A 17020-nucleotide genomic window follows, 5' to 3' on the forward strand; every position below is an offset into this window, starting at 1 on the left:
GCAGATTTGACCTTCCAGAGATTGGGATGCCTTACTAAAGGGCGGCTCAATCCAACAGAGAAAAAATAAATAAAAATGAAGATCTCCCCTCTCCTGCATGGACAGAGACCCCCCACAATTCAGCAAGTTAATGATACTGAAATGTATTTAAATGACGTTCCCGACCTTCCTGGGCATGAACTGCATTACACCAATGGTGGGGGACGATCACGTCACGAGATCTCCCCAGCAAGAATCTAGTTTTCTCTTGTGGAATGTTGTGCTCCCTTCGCCATTTGCACTCACAACAAACAGGGGAGCAAAATCCCAGCCAAGTTGTTTTTGTTGTCCCACGTTATGTGGATGGCTCTTAACACTCTTTGATGTATGCTAGTAAGATATTTACACTTAAGTTACTCGGGCAACTAAGGACAGTAAAAATGCAGCCTTGCCATCAACAACCAGGGTGCAGATGCTATAGGAAAGATAGAACAGGAGGTAAGAGAGGAGGGGGAGTTGCACTTTTGATTAGGGAAAGCATCACGGCCGTACTGAGAGGGGATATATCAGAGGGTTCGGCCACTGAGTCTATATGCGTAGAACTGAGAAATAAGAAGGGGGAAATCACTTTGATAGGTTTGATAGGGCCCAAATAGTTGGCGGAAAATTGAGGAGCAAATATGTAAGGAGATTACAGATAGCTCCAAGAAAAATAGGATGGTAATAGTCGGAGATTTTAATTTTCCCAACATTGACTGGGACAGCCATAGTATTAGAGGGTTGGATGGAGAGAAATTTGTTGAGTGCATTCAGGAGGAATTTCTCATTCAGTATGTGGATGGCCCGACTAGAGAGAGGGCAAAACTTGACCTCCTCTTGGGAAATAAGGAAGGGCAGGTGACAGAAGTGTTAGTGAGGGATCACTTTGGGACCAGTGACCATAATTCTATTAGTTTTAAGATAGCTATGGAGAATGATAGGTCTGTCCCAAAAGTTAATACTCTAAATTGGGGCAAGACCAATTTTGATGGTATCAGGCTTTCAAAAGTAACTTTCAAAAGTTAATTAGGGGAGTCTGTGGGAAGGCAAAGGGACGTCTGGTAAGTGGCATGCTTTCAAAAGTGTGTTAACCAGGATTCAGGGTAAACACACTCCTCTTAGAGTGAAGGGCAAGGCTGGCAGAAGTCGGGAACCCTGGATGACTCGGGATATTGAGGCCCTGGTCAAGAAGAAGAGGCACATGACGTGCATAGGCAGCTGGGATCAAGTGAATCTCTTGAAGAGTATAGAGGGTGTACGAGTAGAGTTAAGAAAGAAATCAGGAGGGCAAAAAGGGGACACAAAATTGTTTTGGCAGGTAAGGCAAAGGAGAATCCAAAGAGTTTCTACAAATACATAAAGGGCAAAAAAGTAACAAGGGAGAGAGTAGGGCCTCTTAAGGATCAACAAGGTCATCTATGTGCGGACCACAAAAGATGGGTGAGATCCTAAATGAATATTTCCCATCAGTATTTACTGTTGAGAAAAGCATGGATGTTAGGGAACTTGGGCAAATAAATAGTGATGTCTTAAGGAGTGTACATAATACATAGAAGGAGGTGCTGGAAGTCTTAAAGTGCATCAAGGTAGATAAATCTGCGGGACCTGATGAGGTACATCTCAGGACGTTGTGGGAGGCGAGGGAGGAAATTGCGGGTCCCCTAGCCGAGATATCTGAATCATCGATAGCCATGGGTGAGGTGCCTGAATATTGGAGAGTGGCAAATGTTGTGCCTTTGTTTAAGAAGAGCTGCAGGGAAAAGCATGGGAACTACAGGCCAGTGAGCCTCACATCTGAGGTGGGTAAATTGTTGGAAGGTATTTTGAGAGACAGGATCTACAGGCATTTAGAGATGCAAGGACTGATTAGGGGCAGTCAGCATGGCTTTGAGTGGAAAATCATGTCTCACACAAATTTAATAGAGTTTTTTGAAGGGGTAACCAAGAAGGTAGATGAGGGCAGTGCAGTTGATGTTGTCTACATGGACTTTAGCAAGGCCTTTGACAAGATATTGCATGGTAGGTTGTTGCACAAAGTTAAATCTCACAGGATCCAGGGTGAAGTATCTAAATGGATAAAAAATTGGCTTCTTGACAGAAGACAGAGGGTGGTTGTAGAGAGCTGTTTTTCAAACTGGAGGCCTGTGACCAGCAGTGTGCCTCAGGGATCAGTGCTGGGCCCACTGTTATTTGTCATTTATATTAATGATTTGGTTGAGAATATAGGGGGCATGGTTAGTAAGTTTGCAGATGACACCAATATTGGTGGCATAGTGGACAGTGAAGAAGGTTATCTCCAATTCCAACGGGATCTTGATCAATTGGGCCAGTGGGCTGACGAATGGCAGATGGAGTTTAATTTAGACAAATGTGAAGTGATGTATTTTGGTAGATTGAACCAGGGCAGGACTTACTCAGTTAATGGTAGGGCGTTGGGGAGAGTTACAGAACAAAGAGATCTAGGGGTATATGTTCATAGCTCCTTGAAAGTGGAGTCACAGGTGGACAGAGTGGTGAAGGCGGCATTCGGCATGCTTGGTTTCATCAATCAGAACATTGAATACAGGAGTTGGGACATCTTGTTAAAGTTGTACAAGACATTTGTAAGGCCACACTTGGAATACTGTGTGCAATTCTATTCACCCTATTATAGAAAGGATATTATTAAACTAGAAAGAGTGCAGAAAAGATTTACTAGCATGCTACCGGGACTTGATAGATTGAGTTATAAGGAGAGGCTGAATAGACTGGGACTTTTTTCTCTAGAGCGTAAGGAGGCTGAGGGGTGACCTTATAGAGGTCTACAAAATAATGAGGGGCATAGACAAGGTCGATAGTCAATATCTTTTCCCAAAGGTAGGGGAGTCTAAAACTAGAGGGCATAGGTTTAAGGTGAGGGGAGAGATACAAAAAAGTGTCCAGAGGGGAAATTGTTTCACACAGAGGATCGTGAGTGTCTGGAACAAGCTGCCAGAGGTAGTAGTAGAGGCGGGTACAATTTTATCTTTTAAAAACCATTTAGATAGTTACATGGGTATGATGGGTATAGAGGGATATGGGCCAAATGTGGGCAATTGGGATTAGCTTAGGGTTTTTTAAAAAAAAAGGGCGGCAGGGACAAGTTGGGCCGAAGGGCCTGTTTTCATGCTGTAAACCTCTGACTCTATAACATGATAACATGATAAAAAGAGAACATGATAAAACGTACTTTTCATGATAAAATTCTTGCCAGGTTAACCAAACAACCTTCTCAGTAGTTTTGATTGAAAAATCTAATCCACTCAATTACATATTGTATGTTAAATAAGTGTGCATGACCAGTGAACTGATAGATATATTTTTCTTTCCTGTCCAAAAAGTGTTTCTTGAACTTAGAATCATAGAATCCCTACATATTTACCCAGCTCGCCCCCTGACATTAATGGTCAATTTAGTATGGCTAATCAACCTAACCGCACATCTTTGGAGTGTGGAAGGAAACCAGAGCACCCGGAGGAAACCCACACAGACACAAGGAAAACGTGCAAATTCCACATAGACAATCACCCAAGGCCAGAGTTGAACCCAGGTCCCTAGCACTGTGTGGCAGCAGTGCTAAGCACTGTGTCATCATGCCACCCAATGGTCAAAACAGAACAGGCGCCTTCTCAAACAAGTGGCAGACTTCAGAGTATAATAATCTATGGCAAACTCAGAGTGATTACACAGCTTTGACCACGTGAGTGCCCTTGCACTCACTTAAAATTCTCAGGATGTGGCTTTCACTAGCAAGGTCAGCATTTACTACCCATTCCCAGTTGCCCTGAAAAAGTGATATGGGTTTTCTACATGTAACAATAGCACTAACTGCATGCCAATAAAACCAAGTGGCTTACTCAGCCACTTCAGGTAGCAGCTGAGAATCAACCATGTTCATCTGTGACTGAATCAGGAAGATCAATCATCTTTCTCTCCCCCATAAAAGAACATTACTAAACTATTTGAGTTGTTACAATTCAAATGCTTCCTGATCAATTTTGCTGATACATAAAAACGCAGTTGCAAAACTACCTTGGTGGGATCAGAAGTCACAATTTCCCAATTAGTAGTCCAGTAACATAGCTAATATATTATTTTATTCTTCACTCCAAGATGAGTGGCTGTTTTGTAATGAGGTAGCACATGTCACAAATGTAGCAGATGGAATATAATGTGGGAAAATGTGAGGTTGTCCACTATGGCAAAAAGAATAGAAAAGCAGAACATTTAAATGGAGAGACACAGCAGAGTGCTATAGTACAGAAGGACCCGGGATGCTTAGGAAGCAATTTGGAGAAGGTTCACTAGGCTGATTCCTGTGATGAAGGGGTTGTCTTATAAGGAAAGGTTGAGCAGGTTGGGTTCATTGAGGTTTCGGAGAATGAGAGGTGATCATACTGAAACATAAAAGATTCTGAGGGGATTTGACAATAAATGCAGAGATGTTGTTTCCTCCTGGGCAAAGTTTAAAAATAAGGGATCTCCCATTTAAGATGGAGATGAAGAGGAATTTCTTCGCTCAAAGGATTAGTGTTTGGAATTCTCTCCCTAACAAGCAATGGAGGCTTGGCCATGGAATATATTCAAAGCTCAGTCAGACAGAATTTTGTTCAGCAAGGGAGTTGAGACCATGATATTGTTGAATGGCAAAGTAACTTCAATGGGCCAAATGGACTACTCCTGCTCCAATTTCTGATGATCTTATGATCAAAGGTGGTTTCAAATGTTTTGACTGCTTAGCTTCAAATTGATATCACTAAGCCAAGGCCAACACTTGTGATGACCAATGGGTCTTTTACTTGCCCAGAAGGCATGTAAACATTACTAAAACTACATTCCAAGATAAAATTCCTCAAAATGTACATGTACAGTTTTTACACTTGAATGACTGAACAATGGTTCAGTCTACATTGTGGATAGGGTCGTAAAGAGTGCCTTTGGTACATTGGCCTTTATAAATCGGAGTATCGAGTATAAAAGTTGATGTGTTATGGCAAGGTTATATAAGGCATTGGTGAGGCCGAATTTGGAGTATTGTGTACAGTTTTGGTCACCTAGTTACAGGAAGGATGTAAATAAGGTTGAAAGAGTGCAGAGAAGGTTCACAAGGATGTTGCCGGGACTTGAGAAGCTGAGTTACAGAGAGAGATTGAGTAGGTTGGGACTTTATTCCCTGGAGCGTAGAAGATTGAGGGGAGATTTGATAGAGGTGTATAAGATTTTGATGGGTATAGATAGAGTGAATGCAAGCAGGCTTTTTCCGCTGAGGCTCGAGGAGAAAAAAACCAGAGGGCATGGGTTAAGGGTGAAAGGAGAAAAGTTTAAAGGGAATATTAGGGGGGGCTTCTTCACACAGAGAGTGGTGGGAGTGTGGAATGAGCTGCCGGATAAAGTGGTAAATGCGAGGTCACTTTTAACATTTAAGAAAAACTTGAACGGGTTCATGGATGAGAGGGGTATGGAGGGATATGGTCCAAGTGCAGGTCAGTGGGACTAGGCAAAAAATGGTTCGGCACAGACAAGAAGGGCCAAAAGGCCTGTTTCTGAACTGTAATTTTCTATGGTTCTATGGTTCTACAGAAACACAGCCCTTCCAGAAAATGGAGAGTAATTGCCTGAGAATATCGTGAAACAACATGAAACTTTGAATTTGCAGGAAATTAGAATATTTTTTCTGACTAGTTGTCAAACCAATTATTGTGAAAATGGGATCGAATGAATAGAGCACAGTTTATTGCAAGTATTGATGATCTGAATACTGGAAACAAAACATGGTATTTTGAGGTCAACTAGCAGATGAGCAGTGTGGGGGACCACAAGCCATAACAGACAGTGAGCGACCAATTCTGTTCAAATTACATTAGTCTAACTAGAACAGGAAGAGGAATGAATAACAGAGCCAAAAATTGTTGTTACATTATTTCTCCATTCATTCACACGTTGCAGGCAACACCAGTTTGCCTGGTTTGACACAATGGAATGCCTTGCCCAGCCACTTCAGAGTGCAGTTAAATGTCAATCCACACTGATATAGGATTGGAAACACATACAGCCCAGACCAGGGAAGGACAGTAGATTTCCTTCCCTGGAGGGCATGAGTGCATTTACCATGGCTAATCCACCTAACCTACACATTTTTAGACCGAGGAGGGAAACCAGATGAAACAGGGAGAAAGTGCAAACACACAGTCACCCAACGCCGGAATCAAACCCGGGTCCCTGGTACTGTAATGCAGCAGTGCTAACCACTGCGCCACATGTCGATCTTGATTCGATGTTCAAATTTTCAAGTGGAACTCGAACTCACAGCCTTCTGACTCAGGAGATCTGTTCAAGTCAGCCATGGATCAATTGTTGACTCTCTTGCCTCTATGTATTGCCAGACCTGTACAGCTTGCATTACTGAGACTAGCTTTGGATTCCAGGTTGTATTAAATAAATTTAAATCCCACCAGCTGTCACGGTAGGATTTGAAACCATGTCTCCAGAACACGGTCTCTGGATTATAGTACCATTACCAGCCATGAATAATCTAGTTCTAATTAAGTTTGTTAGACCCTTTTGATCAGGATTCCTCATGAAAAAAATATCTCTCTACATAACTGACCAAATTCTTTAATAATCTCAAAAGTAAACTAGAGGATGCTGGGAATCCAAAATGAAACAGAAAATATTGGAAATACTCAGCATCTGTGGATAGAATAGAAATGAAATAACCATGAACATCCAATCTCTTTACTCCTCCGACCCCAACAGGATGGCCTGAGAGTTCTCTGGTTCTTCCTTGGAGTCCCAAACAGCTTCTATCCACTACCATCCTCCTGAACTTGCTCTCACATTGAACAACGTCTCCTTTAAGTCATCTCACTTCCTCCAAATAAAGGTGTAGTAACGGGCACCCATAAGACTCCTAGCTAGGTCTATTCGTGTTCCAGTCCTACTCAAGATCTCTCCTTCACTGGTGCGCTGAAGACTGTATCGGTGCAGTTTGCAGCCCTGAACTGGAAAACAACTTGCTTCCAATTTCTACTTTTCTCACCTTCACATGGTACAGCACCAACTCCTCACTTCCCTTCCTTCACCTCTCTATCTATATTTTAGGGGACAGGCTCATCTGCAAGGACTCCGTTCCATTTCCCCAGTTTCTCAATTTGCATCACGCTTGTTCTGATGATGCAACCTTGCAAACCAGCGCTTCCGATAAGTCTTCCTTTTTTTCCTCAAGTGCCCACCACCTCCACCAACACACGAAAGGGTCTTCCCCTTTCCCTGTACATCTGCTCTAACTCCTTTCCCTCCTTTTTAAAACTAAAAAATAGGGCTCCCTAATCTTCCAGCACACCAGTCTCCATATTCAACAGATCATCCTCTCCCATTTTTGCCATCTTTATCATGATGTATTCGCCAAACAACTTTCCCTCCCTGCAGTCCCAAAGTACCATTCCTTTACAACACCCCGGCCTACTCCTCAATCCCCCCAACACTTCATCCTCTTCCCACTGCACCTTTGCAGCAAGTGCAGGAGATGCAACAGCTGCCTCATTATCTTCTGTCACCTCAATATCCAAGGTCCCTAACACTTTTCCAGATGAAACAGCAACTTGTGTACTTCTTTCAACTTAATATATGTGGCATTGCTGTCTCGCAGCGCCAGGAACCCGGGTGTGATTCCAGCCTTGGGTGACTGTGTGTGTGGAGTTTGCACGAGTTTCCTCCGGGTGCTCTGCTTTCCCCTCACATTTCAAAGATGTTCAAGTTAGGTTGCCCCTTAGTGTCAAGATGTGCGAGTTGGGGAATTAGTGGGGTAAATACGTGGGACTACAGGGATAGGGTCTGGGTGGGTTGCTCTGTCGGGGAGTCGGTGCAGACTCGATGGGCCAAATGGCTTCTCTTTCTGCACTGTCGGATTCTTTGATTATATACTGCATTTGCTGCTTACAAAGCTGTCTGCTCCACATCAAGGAGATCAAACGTCGATCAAGTGGCCGTTCTACAAACATGGCGCCCAAGCTTTTAGTGGCCTGCCATTTTAATTCTCCATTTTGCACTAACACTTTCCTCCCAGGAAAAAAAAAGTCAAACGTGGAAATGACTGGTACTGGTCTGAACTGTCCTTGTACATCTCAAAATGGAACCTCAGTGCCAACCAGTACCAGTCGTTTCCTTCTGCTCGGCCTATACAGTGTTCTAATGATGCTCAATGTAAGCTCAAGCAATAGCATCTCAATTTTCAATTAGGCACTTGGCAGCCTTCCAGACTCAACATTTGAGTTCAACAATTTCAGACTATAATCTAGGTTTCTATTTTGTTTCTTTTACTTAGCACACTTTCAGCTGATTTTTTTTCCCCTCCTGTTTTTGCTTTCAAACAGCATCTGTTCAGTATTCTGCCATTCACACCTCCACTGGTCACACCTTTTATTTCTCTACTTATCATCTCTACCATTATTCACACCCTTTGGCTCTGCACCACCAACTCTGCTGTCCTTTCATAGAACCATAGAATCCCTACAGGGCATAAACAGGCTACTTGGTCCACCAAGACTGAAGAGTATCCCACCCAGGCCCTTTCCTCCGCCTTATTCCCATAATCCCACACATTTACCATGGCTAATCCACCTAACCTACATATCTTTGGATTGTGGGAAGAAACCGGAGTACCTGGAAGAAACCCACGTGCACATGGGGAGAATGTGCAAACTCCACACAGTCACCCAAGGCCAGAATTGAAACCAGATCCCTGGCTCGGTGATGCAGCAGTGCTAACCACTGGGCCACCATGCCACCCGAGTCCATCTTCTATCCTTCCTTACCCTCCCTGATTTCACCTGTTTAAAATCTATTACTTTTCTAATTTTGCTTAGCTCAGGTGATAGATCGATCAATCTGAAACATTAATTCTGCCTTTTCTCTCCACAGATGCTGCATGACAGCATTTCCAGCTTTTATCTTTAATCATCTCATGCAGATCTCAACCTCAACCAATTAATCTTCTGCTTTTAAGGGAACACGGTATGGGCATAGTCCAGGGAAACTGTTCTATAATTTAACTCATATCCATGGAATCATTCTGATAAATCTGTACTGTACCCCCTCCAAGCCAAGTATATCTTTAGAGTTGCAGAACTGAACACAGTACTCCAGATGCAGTCAAACCAGCATGCCATACAACTGCATCATAGCTTCTACTCCAATAAATTTCAGCCCCCTTGAGCTAAATGCTAATATTTCATTAGTTTTTTTAATTATTTTTTAATACACCTGTTCAGCAGCTTTTAGTAATTTTTGCAGATGGACTCCTAAATCTCAGTTTAAGTTCCTAGCTGCTGACCATTAAGAATACTAGATCAGAGACTTTGCTCAAGTTCAAAGTTGATGGCTATATAACTATTCAAAATGAATAATTCTGAAATGTTTGTAATTCATGTGCCATTATTCATATGCCAATATCTTCTTCATACATACTTCACCAAGTACTTCGATGATTTCACCAATTTTCAGCTCCAGCTCATCTTCATTCTGAGGAGCATAACTAAATGCCACTTGACATCTTCTTGATCTAATTTTTTCAGCTGAGAAAATAAAAATCACATTGTAAGTAATCCTGTCGAGAAATGAAGCAATTTTTACACGGGTAAAACAAATATCTTCTGACAAAGTGGATGTGTATAGTATGCACAGTTTGCAGGTGTTGATTCAATTTGATTTCAAATTCATATTATTAAGGAGTCAAAAAGATAAGTTTAAGTAGATGTTCATTAATAGTCTGAAATCAACTTTGAAAGGTTTTGTTTAGTTTCCCTTTGGATGTGTTTCTATTTATTGTTATTATCAAATATTTTGCATGGGAACCTCTCCTACTACAGTAAACAGACACAACAAATTAGAAACTGGAGTCACCCTGTGAAATACGCAGACTGGAATAATTGGGCATCATGCCAGCATAAGTTCACCAGTGAAATTAATTTTCCAAGCATCAACTGATTGAAACATTTGCATTATGCAAAAGAATAAATTAAAACGGATTTCAGAAATGCCTACAAAATATTAGAAAACATATTACTAAAATTAACAAATCATTCAAGTTCCTGATGCAAAGACTCATTTCCAGAGAAGTCTTTCCTTTGCACTAAAGCACATACAATAGATGGCTGATACTGAACTGAGACTCAAACTGCCAAACCCCATAATTATTCAGTTTTAATAGCGCTGCCTGCAACAGAATAAAACTACACGCATTGTCTTCAATCATGCAAAATAAATGATACTCTGATGTTTCTCTCGCTATTCTTGAGCTATCAGTAATGACCAGCAAAAACCTAATTAAAAGTTGCAATTCAAAATTAGCAGAATTTATCTTTCTTTTGGATGCTCCTGTGTCTAACACCAAATACAAAAGCAACAAAGCATCCTTTTGTACATGCATATACAGTAGGGTTATCAACAACCTATTACTGGAGGCTTCATCATATGTTTTCCCGTCTTCTCATTCTTACCATCAGTCATCCAACATGTCCATCCTTGCCACCATTTCACAACAATGGAGAAGTGAACAGAATCTTTGTTACGTGAATGGATGATTCATGATTGCTAGTCAAACAACATTCCTTCCAACAACCACATCGCCCCCTCCACCCCCAAACTTATTTCACATGTTTTAATATGTAAACAAACACGCTCAAAGAACGAGGGAAAAAAATCACCCCCATAATTTTCCTTCTATTTTGTTCACAGTAGTGTACGTTAATCTTGAATTCCTGAATATCCAAGGATGATCTTGAAGAGTTGACAACCTTAATCTGCAGCTTCCGTACAAACATTCTGCAATTATGACTAAAATCAGTCAATTATGACTAAAGTCACGAGACAGATATTAGGATCTTGCCCTCTTCATCCAAATGACATGTCCAGATGCCCACGGCCATGATGTTTTGTTACAATGTCAGCCATGTTGGCAAAACCCTCACCTGAGTGATAAGGATATGGGTTCAAGGCCCACTCCAGAGCGCAAAATCCAAGAGAGTACTGCACTGTCTGAGGTCCCATCTTTTGTATGAGACCTCAACCCGATGTTCCATCTGCCCTCTCAAGTTTGTGCAAAAGATCACACGGCATTTAAAGAATAACGTTCTCTCCAGTGGCCAGGCCAACATTTCTCTTTAACCAACCAACATAATTAAAAGCAGATGATCAGGTCATTATCATAGAACATAGAACAGTACAGCACAGAACAGGCCCTTCGGCCCACGTTGTTGTGCCGAGCTTTGTCTGAAACCCAGATCAAGCTATTTCCTCCCTATCATCCCGAAGTACTCCATGTGCCTATCCAATAGCTTCTTAAATGTTCCTAAAGTTTCTGACTCCACTATCACTGCAGGCAGTCCATTCCACACCCCAACCACTCTCTGAGTAAAAAACCTACCTCGGACATCCTTCCTATATCTCCCACCATGAACCCTAGAGTTATGCCCCCTAGTTACCACTCCATTCACCCGAGGACATAGTCTTTGAACGTTCACTCTATCTATCCCCCTCATCATCTTATAAACCTCTATCAAGTCTCCTCTCAACCTCCTCCGCTCCCAAGAGAAAAGCCCAAGTTCCCTCAACCTTTCCTCATAAGACCTACCCTCCAAACCAGGCAGCATCCTGGTAAATCTCCTTTGCACTCTTTCCAGTGTCTCCACATCCTTCTTTTAGTGAGGTGACCAGAACTGCACACAATATTCCAAATGTGGTCTCACCAAGGTCCTGTACAGTTGCAGCATAACCCCACGGCTCTTAAACTCAAACCCCCTGTTAATGAACGCCAACACACTATAGGCCTTCTTCACGGCTCTATCCACTTGAGTGGCAACCTTCAGAGATCTATGGATATGAACCCAAAGATCTCTCTGTTCCTCCACATTCTTCAGAACCCTACCTTTGACCCTGTAATCCACATTTAAATTTGTCCTACCAAAATGAATCACCTCACATTTGTCAGGGTTAAACTCCATTTGTCATTTTTCAGCCCAGCTCTGCATCCTATCTATATCTCTTTGCAGTCTACAACAGCCCTCCACGTCATCCACTACTCCACTAATCTTGGTGTCATCAGCAAATTTACTGATCCACCCTTCAGCCCCCTCCTCCAAGTCATTTACAAAAATGACAAGTAGCAGAGGACCAAGCACTGATCCCTGTGGCACTCCGCTGGTAACCGGTTTCCAGTCCGAAAATTTTCCATCCACCACCACCCTCTGTCTTCTGTTAGATAGCCAGTTACCTATCCAATCGGCCAAACTTCCCTCTATCCCACACATCCTTACTTTCTTCATAAGCCGACCATGGGGGACTTTATCAAACGCCTTACTAAAATCCATGTATATGACATCAACTGAACTACCTTCATCTACATACTTAGTTACCTCCTCAAAAAATTCTATCAAATTTGTGAGGCAAGACTTGCCCTTCACAAATCCGTGCTGACTATCCCGGATTAAGCTGCATCTTTCTAAATGGTCGTAAATCCTATCGCTGAGGACCTTTTCCATCAACTTACCGACCACCGAAGTAAGACTAACCGGCCTATAATTACCAGGGTCATTTCTATTCCCTTTCTTAAACAGAGGAACAACATTCGTCACTCTCCAGTCCTCTGGCACCACCCCCGTGGACAGTGAGGACGCAAAGATCAATGCCAAAGGCTCTGCTATCTCATCCCTTGCCTCCCACAGACTCCTAGGATATATTTCATCAGGCCCAGGGGACTTATCAACTTTCAGTTTATTCAAAATTGCTAGTACATCTTCCCTCCGAACATCTACTTCCTCCAGCCTATCAGCCTGTGACACCCTCTCTTCCTCAAAAACATGGCCCCTCTCCTTGGTGAACACCGAAGAAAAGTATTCATTCATCACCTCTCCTATCTCTTCTGACTCCATGCACAAATTCCCACTGCCGTCCTTGACCGGCCCCAACCTCACCCTGGTCATTCTTTTATTCCTCACATAAGAGTAAAAAGCCTTGGGGTTTTCCTTGATCCGACCCGCCAAGGACTTCTCATGCCCCCTCCTAGCTCTCCTAAGCCCCTTTTTCAGCTCATTTCTTGCTAACTTGTAACTCTCCATCGATCCAACTGAACCTTGTTTTCTCAACCTTACATATGCTTCCTTAACCTTACATATGCTTCCTTCTTCCTCTTGACAAGACATTCCACCTCTTTTGTGAACCATGGTTCCCTCACTCGGCCATTTCCTCTCTGTCTGCCAGGGACATACCTATCAAGGACACGCAGTATTTGTTCCTTGAAAAAAGTTCCACTTTTCATTAGTGCCTTTCCCTGACAATTTTTGTTTCCATCCTATGCTTCCTAATTCCCGACTGATTGCATCATAATTACCTCTCCCCCAATTGTAAACTATGCCCTGCCGCATGGCCCTCTCCCTCTCCATTGCAATAACAAAAGACACCGAATTGTGGTCACTATCTCCAAAGTGCTCTCCCACAACCAAATCCAACACTTGGCCCGGTTCATTTCCCATTACCAAATCCAATGTGGCCCCACCTCTTCTCGGCTTATCCACATATTGTGTCAGGAACCCCTCCTGCGCACACTGCACAAAAACTGCCCCATCCGAACTATTCGACCTATAAAGGCTCCAGTCAATATTTGGAAAGTTAAAGTCCCCCATGACAACTACCCTGTGACCTCCACACCTATCCATAATCTGCTTAGCAATTTCTTGCTCCACATCTCTATTACTATTTGGGGGCCTATAGTAAACTCCTAACAACGTGACCGCTCCTTTCCTATTCCTAACCTCAGCCCATATTACCTCTGTAGGCAGATCCCCTTCGAAATGCCTTTCTGCAGCCGTTACTCTCCTTGATTAACAGTGCCACTCCTCCACCTCTTTTACCAGCTACCCTACACTTACTGAAACATCTATACCCCGGAACTTACAACAACCATTCCTGTCCTTGTTCTACCCATGTCTCCGTAATGGCCACAACATCGTAGTCCCAAGTGCCAATCCACGCCCCAAGTTCACCTACCTTATTTCGGATGCTCCTTGCATTGAAGTAGACACACTTCAACCCACCTTTGACCATGATACCCTCCCCAGTACCTCACTACACTCACTGACCTCCGGACTACAACTCCTTTTCCCATCCCCCTGACAAATTAGTTTAAACCCCCCCCCCGAAGAGCTGTAGCAAATTTCCCTCCCAGGATATTGGTGCCCCTCTGGTTCAGGTGCACCCCGTCCTGTTGGTACAGGTCCCACCTTCCCCAGAAAATGTTCCAATTATCCACATAGCTGAAACCCTCCCTCCTACAACATCCCTGCATCCATGTGTTTAACTGCACTCTCTCCCTGTTCCTCAACTCGCTATCCTGTGGCACCGGCAACATACCAGAGATGACAACCTGTTTTGTCCTGGCTCTCAGCTTCCACCCTAGCTCCCTGAATTCCTGTTTTAAATCCCCGTCCCCTCTCTTACCTATGTCTTTGGTGCCGACGTGCACCACGACTTGTGACTGTTCCCCCTCCCCCTTTAGAATCCTGAAGACACGGTCGGAGATGTCATGGACCCTGGCTTCCGGGAGGCAATATACCACCCGTGAGTCTCTCTTGTTGCCACAGGAAAGTCGTGTTTGACGAATCTACTGGACTTTTATGAAGATGTCACTAGTGCGGTTGACAGAAGGGAACCAGTGGATGTGGTGTTTTTAGATTTCCAGAAGGCGTTCGATAAGGTGCCTCACAAAAGGTTGCTGCAGAAGATTGGGGTACACGGAGTTAGGGGTAAGGTGTTGGCGTGGATTGGGGATTGGCTATCTAACAGGAAGCAGAGAGTTGGGATAAATGGGTGCTTTTCTGGTTGGCAGTTGGTGACCAGTGGCGTGCCGCAGGGATCTGTGCTGGGGCCTCAATTGTTTACCATTTACATAGATGATCTGGAGGAGGGGACTGAATCTAGGGTATTCAAGTTTGCTGATGACACGAAGGTGAGTGGGAAAGCGAATTGCGTGGAGGACGCGGAAAGTCTGCAGAGAGATTTGGATAGGCTGAGCGAGTGGGCGAGGATCTGGCAGATGGAATATAACGTTAGCAAATGTGAGGTTATCCACTTTGGAAGAAATAACAGTAAAGTGGATTATTATTTAAATGGAGAAAAATTACATCGTGCGACTGTGCAGAGGGACCTGGGGGTCCTTGTGCACGAATCGTAAAAACTCAGTCTGCAGGTGATCAAGAAGGCGAATGGAATGTTGGCCTTTATCGCGAGGGGGATAGAATATAAAAGCAGGGAGGTCTTGCTGCAACTGTACAAGGCACTGGTGAGGCCGCAACTGGAGTACTGTGTGCAGTTTTGGTCCCCTTATTTGCGAAAGGATATATTGGCCTTGGAGGGAGTGCAGAGAAGGTTCACCAGGTTGATACCGGAGATGAGGGGTGTAGCTTATGAGGAGAGATTAAACAGATTGGGTCTGTACTCGTTGGAGTTTAGAAGGATGAGGGGTGATTTTATAGACATATAAGATAATGAAGGGGCTGGATAGGGTAGAGGTGGAGAGATTCTTTCCACTTAGAAGGGAAACCAGAACTAGAGGGCACAGCCTCAAAATAAGGGGGGGCCGGTTCAGAACAGAGTTGAGGGGGAACTTCTTCTCTCAGAGGGTAGTGAATCTCTGGAATTCTCTGCCCATTGAAGTGGTGGAGGCTTCCTCGTTGAATATGTTTAAATCACGGGTAGATAGTTTTCTGATCGATAAGGGAATTAGGGGATATGGGGAGCAGGCGGGTAAGTGGAACTGATTCGCATCAGATCAGCCATGATCTTGTTGAATGGCAGGGCAGGCTCGAAGGGCCAGATGGCCTACTCCTGCTCCTATTAAAAAAAAACCTATCTATCCCTCTAACAAACGAGTCCCCAATAACTATAGCTCTACCGCTCTCCCCCTTTCCCTTCTGAGCCACAGGGACGGACTCAGCGCTGGCGATCTGGTCACTGTGGCTTACCACTGGTAGGTCGCCCCCCTCACTTGTATCCAAAGTGGAATACTTGTTGCTAAGGGGAACGACCACAGGGGATCCCCGCACCGACTGCTTCCTCCCAGCCCCTCTCACTGTCACCCATCTATTTTCATTCCCTGGAGCAACTATATCCCTGAAGCTTGTGTCTATGGCCCTCTCTGCCTCCCTGATGACCCTAAGCTCATCCAACTCCAGCTCCAGCTCCCTAACACGGTCTTGGAGGAGCTGCAGATGGGTGCACCTCCCACAGGTGTAATCAGCAGGGACACTGACGGTGTCCCTCACCTCAAACATTCTGCAGGAAGTACATTGCACTGCCTTCACTTCCATCCCCTCCATATAACTTACTGCTACAAAGAAAAAGAATTGCTCCAATGGAACACTGAACCCTTCCTCAGAGTGCACTGGGAAAGAAGTTTAAAAAGCAGGAACACAGAGCGGTGACAGTTTAAAGAGTGGGAACACAGAGCGGTGACAGTTCAAAAAGCAAGAACACAGAGCGGCGACAGATGAAACCCAAAACTGAGATCAAACCCAAACAACTGAGATTAAATCCAAACAAACTGAGATTAAATCCAAACAAACTGAGATTAAATCCAAACAAACTGAGATTAAATCCAAACAACTGAGATTAAACCCAAACAACTGAGATTAAACCCAAACAACTGAGATTAAACCAAACAACTGAGATTAAATCCAAACAACTGAGATTAAATCCAAACAACTGAGATTAAATCCAAACAACTGATATTAAACCCAAACAACTGAGATTAAACCCAAACAACTGATATTAAACCCAAACAACTGATATTAAACCCAAACAACTGAGATTAAACCCAAACAACTGAGATTAAACCCAAACAACTGAGATTAAACCCAAACAACTGAGATTAAACCCAAACAACTGAGATTAAACCCAAACAACTGAGATTAAACCCAAACAACTGATATTAAAC

At 43.5% G+C, this 17020-nt stretch overlaps 1 protein-coding gene across 1 annotated transcript in view; it reads right to left on the reverse strand.

The window, feature by feature from the left end:
• sh3kbp1 (SH3-domain kinase binding protein 1) overlaps positions 1-17020 on the reverse strand; it is a 334888-nt gene that overhangs the window by 196613 nt on the left and 121255 nt on the right. The window contains exon 4 of the mRNA XM_078232356.1: positions 9502-9608. Coding sequence (XP_078088482.1) covers positions 9502-9608 — 107 coding nt within the window. The remainder of the gene's footprint in view (positions 1-9501; positions 9609-17020) is intronic.

Source organism: Mustelus asterias, chromosome 17, assembly GCF_964213995.1.
Source record: "Mustelus asterias chromosome 17, sMusAst1.hap1.1, whole genome shotgun sequence".
NCBI lineage: Eukaryota > Metazoa > Chordata > Chondrichthyes > Carcharhiniformes > Triakidae > Mustelus > Mustelus asterias.